We start from the raw sequence: 21,215 nt of genomic DNA on the forward strand, positions 1-21,215 counted from the left end.
TGACCCCTGCTGGAATTTTCTTGGAAAAGATACTGGATTGGTTTGCCAATTCCTCCTTCAATTCATTTTACAAATGAGGAAACCGAGGCAAACAGGGTGAAGTGACTTGCCGAGGGTCACACAGTTATTTAGTAAGCCTCTGAGATTGAATTTGAACTCAGATCTTCTTTCTCTAGACCTAACACTCTATCCACTACATTACCTCGTTGCCCCAAATTTGGCATTTCCTAAACCTGGACCATACCTCCTCCTCTCTGTTAGCTCTTTGAAAATCCCAGTATTCCTTCCCTACTCATCTCCTATTGGGGAACATTTCTTGATCATCCTAGTGATTGGTGTGTTCTTCCCCTCTTTCTCAAATGATCATGTATGATGTGCTCATCTGTTCACCTGTTGATTTCTTCTACTTTAATTATTAATCCCAAGAGATAGGGATTGGTTTTTGTTTTGTCTTATTATCCCTGGCACACAGCTTCTTGATTAGAACATAGCATATGCTCTTTGGATTGGACTGGATTATTGAGTAATAGTTGATGTCATCATTTTTTAATGCTATATTTTTACCAGTCAATTTTTTTCTCTCTTTCTAATTAAAGGGTAAGGGTGGGAAGGAGGGAGTGAGAAAAAGCCTAACTAGGAGTATCAGAATTACTGGGTGTCATCATTTTTATCAATGTTTATCTCAAGAAATCAACCTTTCTCAATACCTACCAGTTTCAGTATCTTCTGAGATGCTGATGATAATTGAGAAATTCAAGTCTACCTAACTCATTTTACATTTGAAGGACTTTGAGTCATTGAAATAATAGGACCCAGTGATAGAACTGAAATGTGAATGGTGGTCTTTTGTCTCCAGATCTCCAAATTTCCATTGCTATACTACCTCCCAAAGGTGAAGTGGAAAATGGAGGCAGCTGGTGGTTTCCTCAGCATCCTTGTGGGTGTTCGGTACCAGGGATGGTGGGGGGGAGAGAAGGGGGTGGGTTTCTATTGCCCCTATCTTGTGCTAGGCTCCCAAGGGGCCTGGACTATCAGGCCTTAGAAATCTTCTTCATCTTTGGGGCAAGGAAGGGGTGCAGGAACAGTAGCACCATATGGTTGACTGCTACAAGCCTTTCCATGTCTGGTCCATGAGGGTCTTTTTGGATCCTGACTCTACCTGATGTATGGAAAGTTTAGTGGGACGGGGCTGCATTAAGTACATAACCTTCATCCCCCTCTGGCAGAAGATCCCAGGCTCTGCTTGAGAGGAGACAAATACCAACAGTCAGATTGGAGTAGGGTTGCAGGGAGGTTAGGTAGCTTTGGTGGGCTTCCAGCCAAGAATAGATGATCAAATATTGGGTTGGTCAGAGAATGGTTACAGGTTTAGGGAGGAGCCATTCCAGACTGTTGTTCGAAGTCCTTCTAGCTAAGTACAGTATCTGATATATATATATATATATATATATATATATATATATATATATATATATATATATATATGTTTAATAAATTCATGTTGTCTGACTGAGAGACCCCTTAGGACTGGGAATCACCTTTTTTTTTTAAACTCAGCCCTGACTTGTTGCAATTTCCATCTTCTTGAATTTGTCCTTTAACCCACTTAACTCCAACAATGTAAAAGTAAACATAGCAGTAAAGAAAAATGGGGGAGGAGGAGGGAAGGATGAGGGGCAGAGGGGCAGACTTTCCAAGTGGCACAAATATCTTCTCTTGGCTCTCCTCCAGTTCCCATAGACTTGAACTGTGTCTTACTGAGCAACTGTCCTGTGACCCTGTGAAATCAGGGACATCTAGTCTGGGGGCATTTGCAGTTTTGATTGGCTCTCTTGGTTTCTCAGAAAACTGATTTATATATTTATTTTCACATTTTATTTTTGGGTAAGGAGGACACAGAACAGATTTGCATTAATATATCACTGGTTTAGTTTTGGAAAAAGTTACTCTTCTCTTTTCACATCTGTACCTTGCCTGTTAGTTTGTTAATGAGATGTCCATGTTAGTTGTATTTCAGTGATTTAGAGATGAAGAAGACCTTCCAGGTCATCATCTGCTCCACTCCCTTAATTTTTTTTCCTTCCTTTATCCAAGAGGTTACCCCAATAATTCTGTGCTGACATTGGTAAAGCACTTGATAATTTACAAAGTATCTTTGCTTAGGAACCCTATTTGATTCACACACTCACACCCCTAGAAGGGGTGGAAGGCAAATAATACAATCCTCAGTTTTTAGAGGGGGGGAAACTGAGGTTCCCAGAGAATGTGACTTGCCCAAGGTCCTGTGACTAGTTAGAGGCTGAATTGGGACCAGAACGCTGATCTTCCGTTCAGTCTAGTGCTCTTTCCTTTGTATTGGTCATTCCTCACGATCCTTCTATTATAATCCTGTGTTTCCTTCAAAATGTAGTTTAAATGATACCTTCCATATGAGACTTTTACTATTACTAGAGCTTCCTCCCAAAATTACCTTATAGTTTTCTTATCTATATTTTGTAAATGCATGTTATCTTCCCCAGTTGAATGTCAGTTCCTGGGGAGCAGGTATTTAAAAAAAGCTAGGTGATCCATGGATTGATTTTCTCTATACCACGCCATTTTCAGAATGGGTCTCATCTTTCTTGACCTTACTATGGACTTCAGTTGCTTGGCTTTTATACCTTTGATGGGAGGGAGAATGCAAGCTTGTACCTTAGCCAGCATTTTCTTTTATCTACACTTTCCCAAATAAAGTATATTTAACAGCCAGACAGCCTTCTAAAGATTAGCACTCAAAACTGTGTTACATCTGCTCTTCCAACCCTCCAAAGAGCCATCTTTCTCATTGGCATATTTATGTTCTGAGCTGAGCATCCTCCACCTGAACAGTGAAGCTGACATTATTTTGTTCATTTGTAGACTCACCTGAAATATGGTGTGCTGAGATAGCAGTATTGTGGCTAGTGGTGAGGCAGCCTAATGAGGAGGCCCTTCTGGGAAGGGGTCTGAGAGGGGGGGTTCCTCATACCCAAATGTTAAATCCTAGAAAGGTTGCAGTATGTGAAGGAGCCATAAGAAAACCAGGGTATGGAAGGTCCTATTGGCAGGTTAATGGCAGGTAGGGACCACACATGGACACAAACACACATATACACATGCCCACATGTGTATGAATGTATAAACATATATATATATATAACTTACACATATATAAAATATACATTTATATTTAGAAAAATAGACTGTGTGTATATATAAAAAGATAGGTCAGTCCTACTGCATGAAAGGGCAATAAACAAAAGTCTTGAATGTTCCATTGGTTTCTCAAAGATGTACAAAGAAGGCTTGAAACCCATAGACTGGGACGATCTTTGGACAAATATGGGCAAGAATAGCATGGGATGAGAAGACATGCCTGGCTTGTGATCTTCTGAGTTGATTTAAAGAATACTTTTGTCCCAGGCTTAAGTCTTGAAAAAGCAAAGAGGAGAGGGTCAGGAAAAATAACAAATTGTCCATAGAATTAGAAGTAAGCAAATATAGGAAGGAAATAGACATAGCAAGGGATTAATGAAACAAAATGTTAAAGAAAATTATGCATTCTAGAACAATAAAATCGCTGTCTTCTATGTATTGCAAACTCTTTCATGGAAGAGAACTTCAACTTCAAGTCTATCATTGTTGACCTGACAAGACCAGGTGTATTGGCCCTTAATGACAGTCACAGTATGGGTCAATGGAATTCCTTCTCCGGCTTGTTTTACAGAAATTGAGGCAAGGAGAGGTAAAGTGACTTGCTCAGGATCACACAACCAGTAAGTATCTGAGGAAGTAATGTGACTTGAGCATACCATTGGATTTCTTTGGGCATTGGTTTTTTCCTCATCTTGTAACATTAGGGACTTAGTGATCAGATCAGTGGATTTAACCTGGGGTTATCCAGATTATCCAAGAGCCAAAATCACAAATCTCTTGAAATCTTATCAGTGAGGGTCTCTGGTCTTCCATGGATGAATTTAAGGGGTTCAGTGATCTTGGATGGGAAAAAAATCTTTATTTTCACTAACCTATAATCAAAATTTCATATTTCTTTCCATTATGAATGCAGGCAACAGAATATTATTCGGAGAAGGGATCTGTAGGCTTTCCCAGATTGGCAAGGGGGTACTTTTTGGACATAAAAAAAGGTGAACAATCCTTGGAGAGAAGAGGTTCCTTTGGATTCTAAGAATATATGGTTGTAAGAGAGAAGGGTGCCTAACAGTCATTTGTATGCATCCTTAGCACATTTTCCTTTGAATTTGAGATGCTTCAGGCTAGAAGCTTATTGTGGTCTTGGGTTTTTTAGTGCCTACAGGTGTTAGCTATTAGGAATTTCATAATTTTCTTTTATTGGCTCTTGGATGAGGTTACTGCCAGAAACTGGTTTTATATAAGTTTGATTTTCCTTCCTCAAGATGGAAAAAGACAAATTTGCTAATTTAAAACCACTCTTCAGTCCAGAGAATGCCTTCCTTACTCCATTACTGATATTATAAACAGTCCTAATGCATGGTGGTTTAAAGAATGATTTTAAAGAAAGATTTGAGCGAACTCTAGTCTTTACCATTTGATCTCTGATGATCCCAAGGGATAGGCAGATGGGGGCAAGAACTAACCCTGGGTTAACTCAAGACACTTGTTTGAGACACTGTGAATTTGGGAGTGATTTAAGGAATTAAAAAATTATACATTTGCTTGAAATACGCGATCAATAATGATATTCTAGCTCACATTTCTGTAGCATTTTAAGATTTTTCAAAGTCTTTTTTTAATGGTAGCTCATTTTATCCTTGCAACAAGGCTGGAACACAGGTGCTATTATTATTTCCATCTTACTGATGAGGAAATTGAGGCTGAGTCATTAAGTGACTTACCCAGGGTCAACCCAGCTAGTTGTGTCTGAAGCAGAATTTGGACTCAAGTTGTTCTGACTCGAAGTCAGAGCCCTGTATACTGTGCTGCCTAGATTCTAAATATAACATTTCTTTAAGAAGATATTTATTTATCAAATACATTTTAGTGATGACTTTTGTTTTTATGTCATTATTATTTCTGGATATAGTTGCCCTGCTTCTTATCCCAGAATCGAACTATCCATTTTATTGATCAACTATGCATCTCTATACCTACCTACCTGTTTGTCTATTCACACATACATTTAATCTATCTATCTACCTACCTATTTATCTGTCTATCTCTTTATATTCCTATTCTCACATACTTTTTTCTGTCTGTCCATCTATCCATCTACCTATTTATCTAACTGCCTTTTTTATTTGCTTATTCATACATACTTTTATTTGTCTGTCCCTCTATCTCCCTACCAACTTATCTGTCTACCTATTTATTTGCCTATTAATACATATATTTATCTGTCTGTCCATCTATATGCCCATCTGTCCATCTATCTGCCTATCTGTCTCTCAATTTCTCTCTTTTCCCTCCTTCCCCCATTCAGCTCTTCAGTTATTTATTTGTTTCTTCATCTGTCTGTCTATTATTTTGAAGGGACCATAATTTCACTTCTTCCACCACTATGGGTCAGCCCTTAATCAACCCCTTCTGGTCTTCCCTGGTTACTTGTGAACACTGGAGTTAAGTGAGTGGTCCCCAAGTGAGTCTGTGTCAGGGCAGGGCTTGGGCTCCAGGCTTCCTGACTCAGGGGCCACTAGACCACCCTGCCTTTCAGAATCCTCCTTTTTAAAGAGGAAAAAGTTAAGTAAACATTTAGTCCCTATCACCAACTTTTCTACTGAGAAAGAAAAAGTACTATGCCTCAGGATCCATTCTCTGGGATCAATATTAGTCATCAAAGTTACCCCAAGATGATCTTCCTTTTAGTGGTCTTTTCATTTACATGATTGTTAGTAATTGGATTTCCAATAGAGGAAACTAAGGCAAATGAGTCTGTGACTTGCCCAGAGTCATGCAGCTAATAATATGTATATGAGTTGGGATTTGAACTCAAGTCTTCCTAACAAATCCAACATTTTATGTATTATGCCAAATCACTATACCTCCTTAATCTAAAATTAGAGGGTAGATAGAGATTTAACTCCAGCCTTTCATTTTGCAGATGAGGAAATTGAAACAGAGAGGTTAAGTAATTTACCCTTCATCACTGAGCCTAGCGTCTGAGGCTGGACTCTGATCTGCCTAACTCTAAGTCTGACCCTTTATTGACTATAACCATTTTATTCATGATCATCACTGATCTGGTCAGAAAGTCCAATTTGCATTTCCTTGGGCTCCACTTCCAAAGCTCTTTTGGAATCTTGTCACCTAGATCACCAAGTCCTCTTCTCATTAGGGGTTGGACCTAAGTCATGTAGGAATTGGATCTGGTTCAATGTTTTCATTAGTTTGGACTCAATCTCTGTCCAAACTGCTTGTCGAGCTGAAGGACTGTCTCAGTGGGCAGCTCTGGCCTCCTTGTTCAGTTCTACCCTAGGATACAGACACCACATTGGGAAGATCAGACTCAAGCTTTATTGTTGCATACATTGTAGAAGGGCTTTGGAGAAGCTTTAAAAGGGGTTGGGGCTCTTCTTGTTAGAACAGCAGCCTGAAGTTCCAGTTTGTCTTTGACTTCCCCAGTGATGTTTTAAGATCTGGTATAAACTCAGCTGTGGTTTGCCTTTGGGCATCATGCTTGTTTAATTTGGCTCTATTATATTTGTAATTGCTGCATTTTAATAATTGGCCAATATTCTTGTCAGCAATTTGCAAGACTATTTTTAATGGAATGCTTTGCCTTTCATTTCCACAATGTTGAGTTCAGAGCTGAGCTAAATCTCTAGATTATGCTAGGCCAACCAATGAGTCAAACCAACCATGTGTGCACTGATAGGATACACGATACAATGGATGCATCCAAAGAAGCCTTGTAATGTCCCTAAGATGCAGCTTATGTGTCTTCTACATGAAGTTTTCCCGATTCCTTAAATTTTGAGTCTAAATACTTTGTATATATGTATATTTACTAATTTATTATTTATTTTATATATATTTTCATATAATTATTTCCCCCATTAGAACATATATTCACTTCAAATAGGGATTAATTCATTCTTTGTACCCTTCTGCCAGTGACTGACACACAGTAGCCTTTCAATGAATATTGATTGATTGATGATCTATGGCCTCTTAATATTCCTGGTCATCTTGAGTCACTTTATATGCCATATATGTAAAATTCTTTTGGTGTTCAATCTTTTTTTTTCCTAGTGATGTGTTTTCCTCCTACCCCCTTTTTTTGTCTTAGCTTGGGATTTCATTGGTGCAGAAACTCTCTTCATTTCTGCTGAACTTTGTAATAGAGACTTAAGAAAGATGCATGGAAAACTGGGGAAGATTTATGGGAGAACAAGGAAAAGAGGTTGGAAGGATGAGAAGGCATGAGTGAGGTTCCTACAGTTGACCTTGATCTGTTAATCAATATTCTTTGAATTCAGTCATTTCATTTATAACTAATCCTTATAGGTTATATCTATGTTTGTCCCCAAGGCTAGGATAAGAGAAATTGACACCATATGCTAGATATGGGAGTTGAAGGACTGTCAAATCTAGGTTAACTCCTTCATTTTATGCTATTTTGCCTTTTTAAAAAATCCCTTAACATACTTAGCCTTTGGTGTACCTATTAGTTATTGATAGTGATGCTTAATTGATTTGAAAGATCATGTGATTTGTTTATATATCAGAGATTATCTATATATTTATTAAGAAAATAGTGAAATAGAAAAAATACTGCCTTGGCAAATTAACAAATATTTGTTGATTTGGGTTGGTTTGACTAGAAGTATTGGCACTGGAACCCTTAAGTCTTAACTCGGCTTCTCTTTCTCCTAGATCACAGACCTAAGGAACATTACGTTGTTATAGGATGGTCTTGGGGGAAGCTAAATAAGTAAGACTAGTTGTTAGTATTCTAAATCGGCTTATGTATCTCTAAGATAAGAAAAAGTTGTATTCATTTTCCTGAGATCATAAACCATGTAAGGTGATAAATCAAAGACTGTGATATGCTGATGGAATTCATTTTCCTAAGATATCATCAAATACATATTTTATATGTCTTTCTGATTTTTTTTTTGTAAGCAGAGTGTTTTCTTTTCAATGATCTGATTGATGGGGTGGAGAAAATGAAGATACAGTTTCTATTTTAATGCTAAAACTGAGATTGGCAGCAAGCCAATGTATGTGGCAATTTAATACACACACACACACACACACACACACACACACACAAATCCACAGATTAGTGGTCTTAATTTACCATGAATACCTAGATTTTGTTGGAAAATGAATCTTTTTTTTTTGGGGGGGGGTTTAAGGCAATGGGGTTAAGTGGCTTGCCCAAGGCCACACAGCTAGGTAATTATTAAGTGTCTGAGATCAGATTTGAACCCAGGTCCTCCTGACTCCAGGGCCCGTGCTTTATCCACTGCGCCACCTAGCCACCCTGGAAAATGAATCTTTATAATACCTAAGTTAAATCATGCTTCCATTTTAACTTTGAAATAAATTTACTAAATCTTTAAGATCTTGGAGAATGATTGTTTAAATATATTGATATCTACAAGAAATCACGCAATACAAATTTCTTGGCTTATATATTGTGGGCATCTTCAGAAGGCATGAAGAAATTTTTTCCTAATACAATCTTGTATATTTGCTAAAATGTCTTGTGAATGGAGAAGTCATTTTTTTGATACTAAATTCTAAAATCCATCCATACACATAAATTAATAATGAAGATTAAATTTACCAAAGAGATATCCAACTTTGAAAATTATCAACCTAGGAGAGGAGCTACCTTCAACCCCCAAAAAGTCTTCACCAGGTCTTGAGGCTGGAAAAAAGAGACAGACGTGCTCTTATGGATAGAGCATAGAATCTGGAGTCAGAAAGCCCTGCCTTCAAATCTAGTCTCATATATTTTCTAGGTGATTTCCTAGGCAAGTTACTTAATCTCTGTCTGGCTCAGTTTCTTTACATGTAGATAATAATAATACCTACCTCTCAGAGTTGTGAGCATAAAATGAAATAATATTTGTAAAGTGCTTTGCATACCTTAAAGCACAATGGAAATACTAGGTATTATTACTGCTCAACATGAACACATGCTAATTGGGCTGTCTGGAGAGAGGAAAGAGAACTGACCTGTAGCCCTATTCTTCAGTCTTTAGAGAAGAAAGACAAGTGTCTATGTATCTCCTTTGCTTATATCTTTACATATGTGCCCCAAAGTCATCACATCATTAAATGTGACATATGTTCACATGTGCATATATGTATGTGTATATATATCTATATCTAGAACTCTCTCTAACCTTTCTATGTTTCTCTCTTTGTTTTTCTTTCATCACATGCATTTTCCTTGATGTGATCTCCACGGTCCCTATGATTGTCCTCTGGCTCTCCTTGAACTTTGGGGGGTAAAATTGCTATTTCTTTCCAGGCCTGGTCATCAGTATCTCCACGGTAGATGTCCGTTCAGTCACATTGCCCTTCAAAGAGTGCTCTTTGATCTGCTCACGGTGACACCAGGTCAATGACTTTTTCAGACTGTTAAAGACAGGGTCATCCTGGCAACTGAACACTTAGCATTTAGCCAGCTGTCTCTGGTTCAACATTGGCTACGGTAGCTAGTTGTGAACAGGTTATCCACAGGGGCACTTAAGACATTTCAAAGATCTTATGCTTTACCATATTCTTTTAATTTTTAGATTATCTACACTTTTGGGAAAAGTATAATGAAATGGGAAAAAGCTGAACTGAAAGGACTATCCACACGACTGTTAGCTGAGGTATCTCTAGAGCAATTATCCCATCCAGATGTCCTTTCAACTTGTGTCTTTGAGGTCACTGGTGCCTCAGGGCCTGTAGAGAGCAAGTTATTCCTCATTTTTGAAGTCCCAGGGAGATGATATTGGCCTTTAGATTTGTAGAAGAGCTTGATCTCTGTAGTTTTTCTGAGGGTCAGCCTCTAGGGAGAGAAGCTAAAATATCTTCAAGAGTGATTCTTGGTCACGTGTTCATGACTAACATGAAATATATTTTCATTAGTTATAAAAATTAAAATTATAATTGTTGAAATTCTGTGGAATACATGCATTGATGTCTCCTCTTTTCCTTCCCTGATTCCCTTTATTCCTTTAAAAATGATTTATATTTCTTTTATTTTATTTTTCATCAGTAGATTATGTCTAAGAAGTGACTCTTTAAAGTGTACAACTTTTTCTTTATTTTGAAGGACATGTTTAACTTACATAATTTACTCCCATTGGCAGTGCTATAGGAGATGTTTTATACTATTGAAATATTAGAGGTACAGTCTGTTCTGCTATATATAACGTGATATATACTTTCCCCCAAAGTAGCACTCTATGCAAAACCAAGCAATAAAAACCACAGGGCTTATGGGGAAAATCTGGTTGGGGACATTTCTTTCAAAAAATTTTTAAGTGACATTAAAAAAATAGGAATCTAATTAAAAATGATAGCAAAGTTTTATATAGTTTTATGGTTAAGAAATACAAAAATACTACACTAAATAGTGACTTGGTCTGACACTTCAGGCTGCTTGGCTTGTGCCCCTTGGCTGCCCAAGCAAGTTGGGCAAGTGGATATTAATTGGGCAGCCTGACTTTGAACAAGCCAACTCTGAGACCTAAGACTATAGGCTAGGAGAGATGGGAGAAATGAAGACCAGTTCTCACTAGCTCTTACTTTACTAGAGATACAATAAATACGTACCTATTTTTGACTCTCAGGTATCAAATAATTTTCAGTGGAAGAGGGACTTGGGCTAATTGAAGGAATCTGTTGGTAAAAATCCTCCTGTAAAATGAATAGTCTCTTTTGTACAGTGAATAACCAACTATTTTTGCATGTGATTTTTCATGTTTCATTTCTTTTTTATTTTGAAAGTTTCCTGAATGTTTAATGTTTTTGATACACAGTTTTTCCTGTTATAATTGAATATTATATCATCCTCACCCATTCCACTGAGCTCTCTCTTGCTTCAAAGGAACACTTAAGCAAATATGAATGACTTTCATTGGATAGTATAGGCAATGGTCTGATCTTGTAGGTTCCTGCCTCTTTTCCATGGGAAAGCAAGTGTGCTTACTTTCCTGTTCTTGGAACCAGAATTGGTCATTGCAATTAATCTGAGTTTGAATACTTTTCAATATTTTCATTATATTACAGCCATCATTATTTGTTGTTCTCGGATCTGATGGCTTCAACTCTGTATCAAGTCATAAACATTTTCCTTTAGACTGCCTACTGTCTACTATAAACAAGTACTTATAGCTACAGAATTTATTAGCATTTGTTTTGTAGAGCCTGATAAGGATGGAGTCAGTCATACCAAGAATGTGGACTGGAGAAGGAAAACAATGTGAATGAGTTAATGGACAAGATGTCCCTTTCTTTAATCAACTCTTGACTTTTTTTTTTAAAAAAGATCTAAAAAATGCTTCCATTTCACCTTAATTTTATATTTATTTTCACAGAGAATTGAAGAATTGGGAAAAGGTGATTTGAAAGCCTCTTCTGATCTTCAAAGGCAGCCTTCGACAGGAAGAACCATAAGCCAAGTTGACTGGGGAAGACTCTGGGTTTCACCAAGAGACCAAAATGGCTTCTCGATGGATGGTCACCATGTTGGGGTTGTTGAGTTGGTGTTTGGCAACCGCAGGTAAGTCATGTTGGCCCATGTAACTTCCATATTTGTTGCCTGCTTTTGGAAATAATTGTATCCAAATCACTTTGTTTTAGATTTCATTTCGATTCATCTAATTTGTTATGTGTGAGGCATTGTGTTAGGAATGGGACTATCAAAGACAAAAAAAAAAAATAATTTTGGTCCTCTATGAGAATACTTTCTAGGAGAACAAGAAGCAGTCTGAAAATATAACCTGTGTGAGGACCAAAGATAGCAGGAACCAGTCAGATTGGTGAAATACAGAAATCAGGGACTGGTGAGCAGTATCCATTGGTTAAGATATCTGCCTTATTGAAAAGCTATTTTAAGATGTCATGCTGAAAGTAAATAGGAATATGCATCTTGCTTTGAATGCCATTGTGAGCCTATGAACTCTCTTCTCTGGTCCCATCTGGGGCAGCTTCATTTGATGACATGTTGGGAGGGTGACATGCTCGCTTCTGGAAATCATGGACTTGGGTTTAAATCTCTCTTGGATGCTTATTCCTTGTGTGACTTGTGGGCAGCTAGGTGATATTAAGCTTGGGGCCTGGAGTCAGGAAGACAGGGGCAGATGAAAGATATATTTTGGAGTAGAAATGACAAGATTTGGCAATTGATTGGTTATGTGGGGGGAGGAAGAGTGGGGAGTAGAAAATGATTCAAAGGTTTTGAACCTGGATTATTGGAAGAATTGTTCTCCTTGATAACATTCTGCCTAATAGATTCCACATAACATTTTTCTTTACAAATCTTTAATGTATTTATAATATAAGAGAGTTCTCCACATTTATGAAATCACACACACACAAAAAGAACCATATCTTAAAGGCATCTGTTTTAGGAGCTTATCCCCCACTAGATTGTAAGTTCCGTGAGAGCAGGGACTGTACCTTATCTGAACTTTGCATTTTTTTCCAGGGAAATTTCCCCCTTGGAAAATGCTGTGCACACAGTTGTCACTTAATAAGAAAATGTTTGTTATCAACATCTTATATCTATAGCACTTTACAAGACATTTGAAGTAGATTGCTCCAAGTCCTTTCAGCTCCTGAGTTCAGTTGATTTTTTTGAAGTGATCAGCTTTAAAGGTTCCACCTTTGAGACCAGGCATTGTTTTTTGTTTTTCTTTGGTGTCTCCATTGCTTGGCAAAGTCTGGAGCATTATGGGTGCTTAATTCATTCTGATAAAATTCCGAGGACTCCAATGACTTCCCCTTTCCACTGCTATTTTACTGCTTCTATGAGGTGGAGGTCAGAGGGTGGCAAGCCTTTCTGCCAGCCTGCAGGAGTCCGGATGTGGGGTGCAGCCAGTAGGAACCCTCCTTGGCAAGAGGGTTGGCATGGCCTTGGAGGTAACTGAAACTAGAACCTCCTGTATTGATACCTCTTGCCCCCAGTCAAGTTAAACACCAGTTTTGTTTTCTTTTTGAAGATTAAGCCTTAAGGAAAATAAACCCAGCCTCGCTCAACCCTTTTGGTGGGTCTTGAGTTTTGGGGAGTTATTTAAATTAGCCCTTCCTCTGAAGCAGGTGGATCTTATGCATGATGGAAGGTCTTCCAGGGGTCTCCTGGGGAGCCCAGGCTTCAGATTCGAGCTGCTGTGGAGCCTTACTCAGTGTTACCAGAGATCTGATCCAGGCCCAAGAAGACCCCCCTACCCCCCAGCCCTGGGCCTTGCTGCTCAGGGGCACATGCCAGATTGTCCAGTAGAATCTCTGGGGAGGGATGAGCCAGGCAGGGGCAGCATGCCCCTCCTAGCCTGGCCACAGCTTTATTTTTATTAAGCTTTTCCTCACCTGCCTCTCATCCTTGATGGCTTGAAGAGCTTTCTGGGAAGGGAGAGGAGGAATGGACAGGAATGTGGTGGCTCCAAGAACCCCGAGTTCTCAAGAGCGCCTCTTGGGTGGGAAAATACTCCCAACCCTCACTGGCTGACACCCTCCCCTCTATCCCCTCATCTTTACAAGGTGGTTTAGATGGAGCGTTGACAGAAGGTCCTTGAGACTGCGGGCCTTCCAGGACTGCCCAGAGTGGTCCGGTCTCTGATTTGGGAGCTGAGTTCTTAACATGGGGTCCCTGAACCTGTTTAAAGTGTGTGTGTGTATATATATATAAAATCATAGAATTATATATATAAATATAGACTACATTAAATATGTATATTTATATATATACATTTCAGTATAATATAAACTAGACTTATTTCAATATAATTCATTCTATAATGAATTATTTATATTTATAATTTATATATATTTATAAATATATACACTAATTAAATATATATTATATATTTATAATTTATGCCAATATGTAGCCATATATAATATATAATGTATTGAATATACTATATAATAATATAGGTTCTATATAAATACCTATTTAATATAATCTATATTGAAATAGGTATAGTTTGTATGTATAAACTCTTCAGGCCATTAGTTTATATGTATAAACTGTTAAATTCAACATAATATCAACTATATCTATTTCAATATAATTAATATATTTATAATTCATTAAAAATATATAGCCATATATTACATAATAAATATATCATTTTGAATATGTTTAATATATAATAATATTTTCTATATAAACTATACCTATTTCAATATAATCTTTATTACATATAATTATATAATATATAATATACATTATACAATGCATACTCTTCAAGCCACCAGTTTATATGTATAAACTGTACATATTTCAGTAAAATTCATATATTTATAGTTCATTATAAGCCATTACATATAATTCTACAATATGTAATAAATATGGAATATTTTTATATATTTACATAATATTAGATATACTAAATGTAATAATATAATTTTTATATAATATTTAGAATAAATATAATACTTATTACATATTGTAATTGTATGTAATGAGTTATAATGAATTATAAATATATATGCATTATACTGAAATATGTATGGCTGATATTATATTGAGATATATACAGTTTATACATATAAACTCTTTAAACCATCCATTTATGTGGATGAACTGTACTTATCTCAGTATCATATTAGCTAAACTTATTTCAATATAATTAATTTCCATTGTAATCCCAAATGCTTTATTTTAGGCCTTTAAAAGCCTTTATTTGAAATGGGATCCATGGATTTCAGCAGTAAAAATGGGTTGAGATCCTTAATTTACAGAGGGGTCTGGAACACAGGGAGGTGAAGTTGATTTGCTTAGGGCATCAACAGGCTTCTGTGGTTAATCCTGTGTCAGAGGCAGCATTCACTCATAACTCTCTGATGGTCACTATGCTGGCCACTGTCCCAAGTGTTAACCTTAAAAACAAAAATTTAACTTTTTAAAAACAGATTTTTATTGATATCTTTAATACTAGAAAATTCCATCTAATTAATACTACAGTGTTTGTGTTTGAAGTAGCTGTCTTAAAAAAAAGTCATCCCCCCCTCCATACACACAATTTCCTGTTGCTTCTGAAGTCTGCCAGAATTAATTAGGATTCAGTTTCCAATAACAGGAAAAAGACGCACACAGGAAGAATTCAGGGAAATCAGTTGAGATCGACAGCCTGGAAGCGTCTATTGGTTACTGTGCCAGGGACTGTGATGACCACTGCAATCGGTGATGCCAGCCTCCCTCTGGATGCAAAGGCTGCCCCCTCATCCCACTGTCTCATTTCGGTGTCCAGATGCCTCCTTTTGGGTGCCTGCCCACACCTTGGTTGAACAAACATGTTGCTTTTCATTTCTGGTGGATGTACCTAGAATTCCAGGTAGAAGCTTGGGGTGGGGGTGGGGTGGGGATGGGGGGAAAACACAGGGATTTCTTTCAATCATACACACATGCATCAGGTTCTTTGTTTTTCACTGCAGTGCCAACCCCACCCCCCCAGGACTGGAGGGGTCTTGAATGACAGGTCAAAGACCTTGGCTTTCTCATGTCCTGAATCAAAACTCATTAAGTAATATGAAACTCAAAATAAGACATGTTATAGAATCCCAGAATTCAGCTTCTGCTGAGCCCTCCACAGATGAGAGATAGAATCTTGTTTTGAGGTCACTGTCCTTCCCCACCTTAAGCCCCAGATTTCTGCTTTAGGTTTCTGGAACTGCCTGCCTGGAGTTGCTGAGTGAAGATCAGGGAGTAGTTTTGCTGACAGACAGAAGCAGAGCTATGGTCTCCAAGGACCTGTTTGAAACTTCTCTTTGGGGGAGGGTTGGTTTTTATTTTAAATCTGGCATCTTTGAGTTTTTTAATCTCCTTAGAATTTTAGGTAGGTTCTCTCTTCTTTGCCCATCTGAGGATGATGATGATGATGATGATGATGATGATGATAGTCCTTCTTTCTTTAAGAAGACCTTGCCAACAGGGAGGTGATACCATGATGGTGGTTTAGATGGAGCATTGACAGAAGGTCCTTGAATTGGATTTAATGAAGGGCAGCTGTGCTAAGTCACCAGGCCTTACTTTCTCCTCCAGAGCCATCTGGGTCCAGTAGTCAGATATGGATCAGGACAACTGAGATGGCCTTGGAGGGGAGGCAGTCAGGGTGAAGTGACTTACCCAGGGTCACACAGCTAGTAAGTATCAAGTGGCTAAGGGCAGATTTGAACTCAGGGCCTCCTGACTCCAGAGCTGGTGCTCTGTAGACTGTACCACCTTACTTCCTAACTAAAACCCTAGCTAGGCCCCCTCCCCCCCCAATCAATTCTTCCTTGAATACCCAAGGCCATATGTTTTTCATGAGTAGGTAAAGGTGTTAGAATCAGTAATACCTGGATTTAAATTTCATTATTTTTTTAAACTTAATTTTTCTGATTTACATGTAAAATTTTTTATTCTTTTTTAAATTTAGAATTCCAGATTATCTTTTCTTCCCTCCTTGAGAAGGAAAGCATTTTGTTTAAAATAATACATGTGAAGTTAGCTATGATGCAAAAGAAAATACAGATTGAAATCAAGAAAAACAAAGTTAAAAAAATAAGTCACCTTTGATCTGCATTCACACTCCACCTGTTTTGTCTCAGTGGGTGCATAGTATTTTTCCATCATTAGCCCTTAGGAATTGTCTTGGATCATTGCGTTTCTGAGAATAGTTAAGTTATACCTCACACTATAGACCATGATACGGTGGCCCTGCTCACTTCACTTTGTGTCAGTTCATCTGCTTGGCCCAGGCTACGCTTCATAGTGTACAGTACAAGAGCCTTCCATCCCAGCCCTGAACCACGACAGGCTCAGTCAGTCCCCAAACGATGGGCCTCCCTTCAGTCAGTACTCCCACTTCTAATACGTCATAGCTGTGTACCCTTGAGTACCCTTCTAGCCTTAGTTTCCTCTTCTATAAAATGAATGGTAACACCTGTAGTAGTCTCAGGAGATAATAATGGGGCTTTGAAAAAATGATCCAAATAGAATTGCCCAGGGGACCCCCGACCATATGGATGGTTTTCTCCTGTTGAACCCTGACTCTGAGGAGACTGTTCATTCCTTGAGGCCCAGCCTAGGCTCCTTAAGAAAGGATGAGAAGGGATGGGGCGGGGAGATGGCTTGAAGCTTCACAGAGCAGGAGGGGAGGGAAAGAAAGAGACCCCAAGGAAATGGGGTGGAAAGGGGAGACTGCCCCCCCCTCAGAGTTCACATGCTTTGGGGGCTTGTGGACTGGAGAAACTACTTGATAATTTGGAAGCCCCCTTTAGCCTTTAGGGCTCTAGGGAACTCTTTTCCCAACTGGCATTTGCCTGGTGACTGGATTCCTGATCCAGTTGAGGGTGGGCACTGGGGGGCCCTCGGAATCTTAGGGAACATCGAAGGGCCTGGCTCTGGGCAGCTGGCCCGGCAGCCTTCAAGTGGCCTAGGCGGCCTTCCAGCTCGAGAGGGGCAGGCAGCAGGGACTGGGGCTGGAGGGGGGCCCCAGGGGGAGAGGGGCCTGGAGTTGGGGGTAGGGGGCCGGTGGGTATTTTCTCTCTCTTCCTCAGATGCACATGGGCTGCCGTGTTTTCTTCCTTGTCAAAACACTTCCTGCAACTTTATTCGATAAAGATTTCTCCGGATAGGAAATCACCACTTAGAAGTGCAGCTTTCACGCTCCCCTTCCCTCCCCCACTCCCTGGGGTTTCTTTTTCTGAGAGGCCTTTTAAAAGCGGTTGGAATTCTTTGGAATTTGATGGAAGTATGCTTAGGTGAAGGCCTCTCCCATGAGTAAGAGCCCGATTTCTTAGGAGCCAGCAGCAAGGTAACCCTACCTGGGGATTGAAATCTAACTCTCTCTCTCTCTCTCTCTCTCTCTCTCTCTCTTTCCTTCTTTTCTCTCTTCTCTCCTCTGTTTTGTCTTCTCTGCTTTTCTCTCTTCTGTTTTCTATTCTGTTCTGTGCCTCTTCTGTCTTCTCTTTTTTCCTATTTTGTCTCTCTTCTTTCTCTCATTTCTTCTTCTTTTTCTCTCCTCTCCTATCTTTCTTCACCTCTCTTCTAGTTTGTCGCCCCTCCCCCACCTATCTGTCTATCTTTGTCTCTCTCCCTCCTTATCCTTCTAAACCTTGGAAATTATTCTGAAAAAAAAAAGACTCAAAAGTAAATCAAGCCAGTACCAGCAAACAAGACCCTATGGTGCTCCTTATAGAGAAAATTCTTCATGTGTTTCCTTCCCAGGGAAGGCGCAGAGGTTGTGCACTATTTCAGTGCTTCTTGTTTAGCTCTTTATAAATTACCGTGAAACTTTACCATCTTTTTCATCATCTGTGGAGAGAAATATAAGCTGTCCTGTGTCCAACATGGATGTGTTAAATGTAGACTTGATAAGAAAGTTCAGGATACTATTATTAGCTCCATTGAAGGAAACATAGACACTATATTTGAACTTGATTTTTTTTTTAGGTTTTTGCAAGACAATGGGGTTAAGTGGCTTGTCCAAGGCCACACAGCTAGGTAATTATTAAGTGTCTGAGACCGGATTTGAACCCAGGTACTCTTGACTCCAGGGCCGGTGCTCTATCCACTGCACCACTTAGCCGCCCCTTCAGTTTGAATTGTCAAAAATTATTTCATTAGAGATTTTTCAAATAAATGCAAAAAAAGGACCTATGATATGCCTCTGAAAAGAGGATACAAAGACAGACAAAAACCAGCAGTCTCTGCCCTCAAGGAGCTTACAGTCTAAGGAGGGGCCAATAGCTATGTATTAACAAGTTATAGACAGGATAAGATGGAGATAAAGTAGAGCAAAGAACTGACAATATAACACAATATGATGTAATACAAAGCACCTGCTTTGAATCTGGCTGTGCTGAACATTGGGGATCCATATAAGAAAGTCAGTCCCTGTTCACTTGAAGCTTACATTCCAACCATTACTTATCACTATGCACATAGCACTAAGTAGTTATAATTTAAAAAAACCCCAAACCTCCCCATCCCATCCCCCAACTACCAGCTTGAGGCTCTCCATTTTGCTTTCCAGTGTCCTCAGACGCCTGCATGACTTAACCCACAAAAATAGAAGATTGGACAGAAAAATCTGGAATAACACCTTATTTCCTCTCGCTCTTGACTGCCCCTGGCTCTGACAAGCTCGGGAGCAATGGAGCATCAGCTTTGGAAAATAACAGAGTCCTGCTCTGATGTTTTTGCCTTGGATGTTATTATATGGCCATGGCTCCAGTCTGGGATAATCTTTTCCATTGGAACACATCTACCGGTGCCAGCATTTGTTGTCTGATTGCTAAAAGGTTGGGTTACACATGCTGTATGGGGAAACCAGGGGGACCCAGGCCTTAGTGGTGTCTTCCCAAAATGTCCTTTTGAGTTAAAAAAAATCAGAGGATGGAGAAATTTGAAAAAAAAATTCTCCTCTTTATTAGAAGAATTAATCAGTTTTGGAATAATGACCATTTTAAGATGAAAACCTTATGCTCCATTTTGTTTTTTGGGGTAGCTTAGTCATCAGCATTATTTCTGAGCAAGAGAAAAATTATTGTATTTTCAAGCTAAACATGCCTATCTCTTAAAAAAATCATATCTATTTAAATGAGATCCTCTGTTGCTAAGAAACTCAGATTATAGGATTTTGGAAGCAGTGCAAAATGGAAAAAAAAAGGACTCTCTCTCAGATGCAATGTGTGTTCTCTGAATGTGATAAGGAAGGATACTTGGAATGACATGATTTGGGAAATTCAAGAGTGAGGATTTTGTGACTCTTTTATCTGATACTTTTTTGGAATAAAGTTTTAGTTTTAGTTCGGATGAGGCCTTGTAGTCAATTTTACAGGTGAGGTCACCCGGGCTGTGTGATGTTGAATGACCCATCCAAGGTCACATTGGAAGCAAAGGGCTAAATTGGGATTTGATCCAATCCTCTTACCAGGAAACCTAATTTCTCTGGTCTACTACACTGTGACTCCCCAGAAAAGAGAGACTTAACTGTGTAGAGTCAGGAAGGGCTGGGCATTTTCCTTTTTAAAATTCACAAATTGGTGTCCACCAAATTGATTCATTCTGCTTTAAGTGGCCTCCCCGACTCCACTTAGAAGTGAGTTCTCCCTTTTGATATCATAAGACTATAGAATCATAGTCCAGGGCCCCCATTTTGCTGATGAGCAAATTGAGGCCCACAGAGGTTAATAGACTTTCCCAAAGTCACACAGGTAACAGGTGGAAGAACTGTGCTAGACCCTAATAGAATGCTATTTCTTTTTTCTTTCTTTCTTTTTTTTTTTTGCAAGGCAATGGGGTTAAGTGGCTTGCCCAAGGTCACACAGCTAGGTCATTATTAAGTGTCTGAGGCTGGATTTGAACCCAGATCCTCCTGACTCCAAGGCCAGTGCTATATCCACTGCGCCATCTAGCTGCCCCAGAATGCTATTTTCTATGGAGCTTAGAGTAGTGGCCAGATGTTCAGATCTGGACTCAGGAAGACCTAATTTAAATTCTTCCTTGACCCATCCTAGTTGTATGGTCCTAGGGAAATCACTCAGCCTCTAAGCCTCAGTTTCTTCTTTCCTAATGTGGGAATAATTGAATCATAATAATAACTCCCACCTGCTGGGGTTGTTCTGAGAATTGATGTAAAGTGTTGGAATTATTGTCATTGCTATCACTGCTGACAGATACAAACTCTAATTTGTAATTTATTCATTTTTGAAAATGCTTTATTCTTCTTACTGGATTGTAAACTACCATATCTTCACAAACAAAATGGTGCCTTGAAATAAGAGCTCAATGGATGCTTTGAATGGAATTTTTTTCCTTCAGTCATGGCGATGTATTAAAGGGCCACTAAGGAGCACCATGGTGCATAGAGCTCCAGGCTCGATTCTTCCTGAGTTCAAATCCAGTATTAGCTGTGTGACCCTGGGCAAGTTACTCTACCCTTTTGGCCTCAGATTTCTCATCTGTAATATGACTTATAGAAGGAAATAGCAAACCATTCAGTATCTTTGCAAGAAATGGTCCAAAATGGTGTTATTAAGAGTTTGAAACAATTTAA

The 21,215-nt window shown here is 38.8% G+C and overlaps 1 protein-coding gene across 1 annotated transcript in view; it reads left to right on the forward strand.

The window, feature by feature from the left end:
* Positions 1-21,215, forward strand: part of TGFBR3 (transforming growth factor beta receptor 3) — a 225,887-nt gene that overhangs the window by 14,389 nt on the left and 190,283 nt on the right. Inside the window, exon 2 of the mRNA XM_074221691.1 lies at positions 11,547-11,731. Coding sequence (XP_074077792.1) covers positions 11,671-11,731 — 61 coding nt within the window. The 5' untranslated portion in view covers positions 11,547-11,670. The remainder of the gene's footprint in view (positions 1-11,546; positions 11,732-21,215) is intronic.

The sequence above is a fragment of the Macrotis lagotis genome, chromosome 2, assembly GCF_037893015.1.
Source record: "Macrotis lagotis isolate mMagLag1 chromosome 2, bilby.v1.9.chrom.fasta, whole genome shotgun sequence".
NCBI classification, from domain to species: Eukaryota; Metazoa; Chordata; class Mammalia; order Peramelemorphia; family Peramelidae; genus Macrotis; species Macrotis lagotis.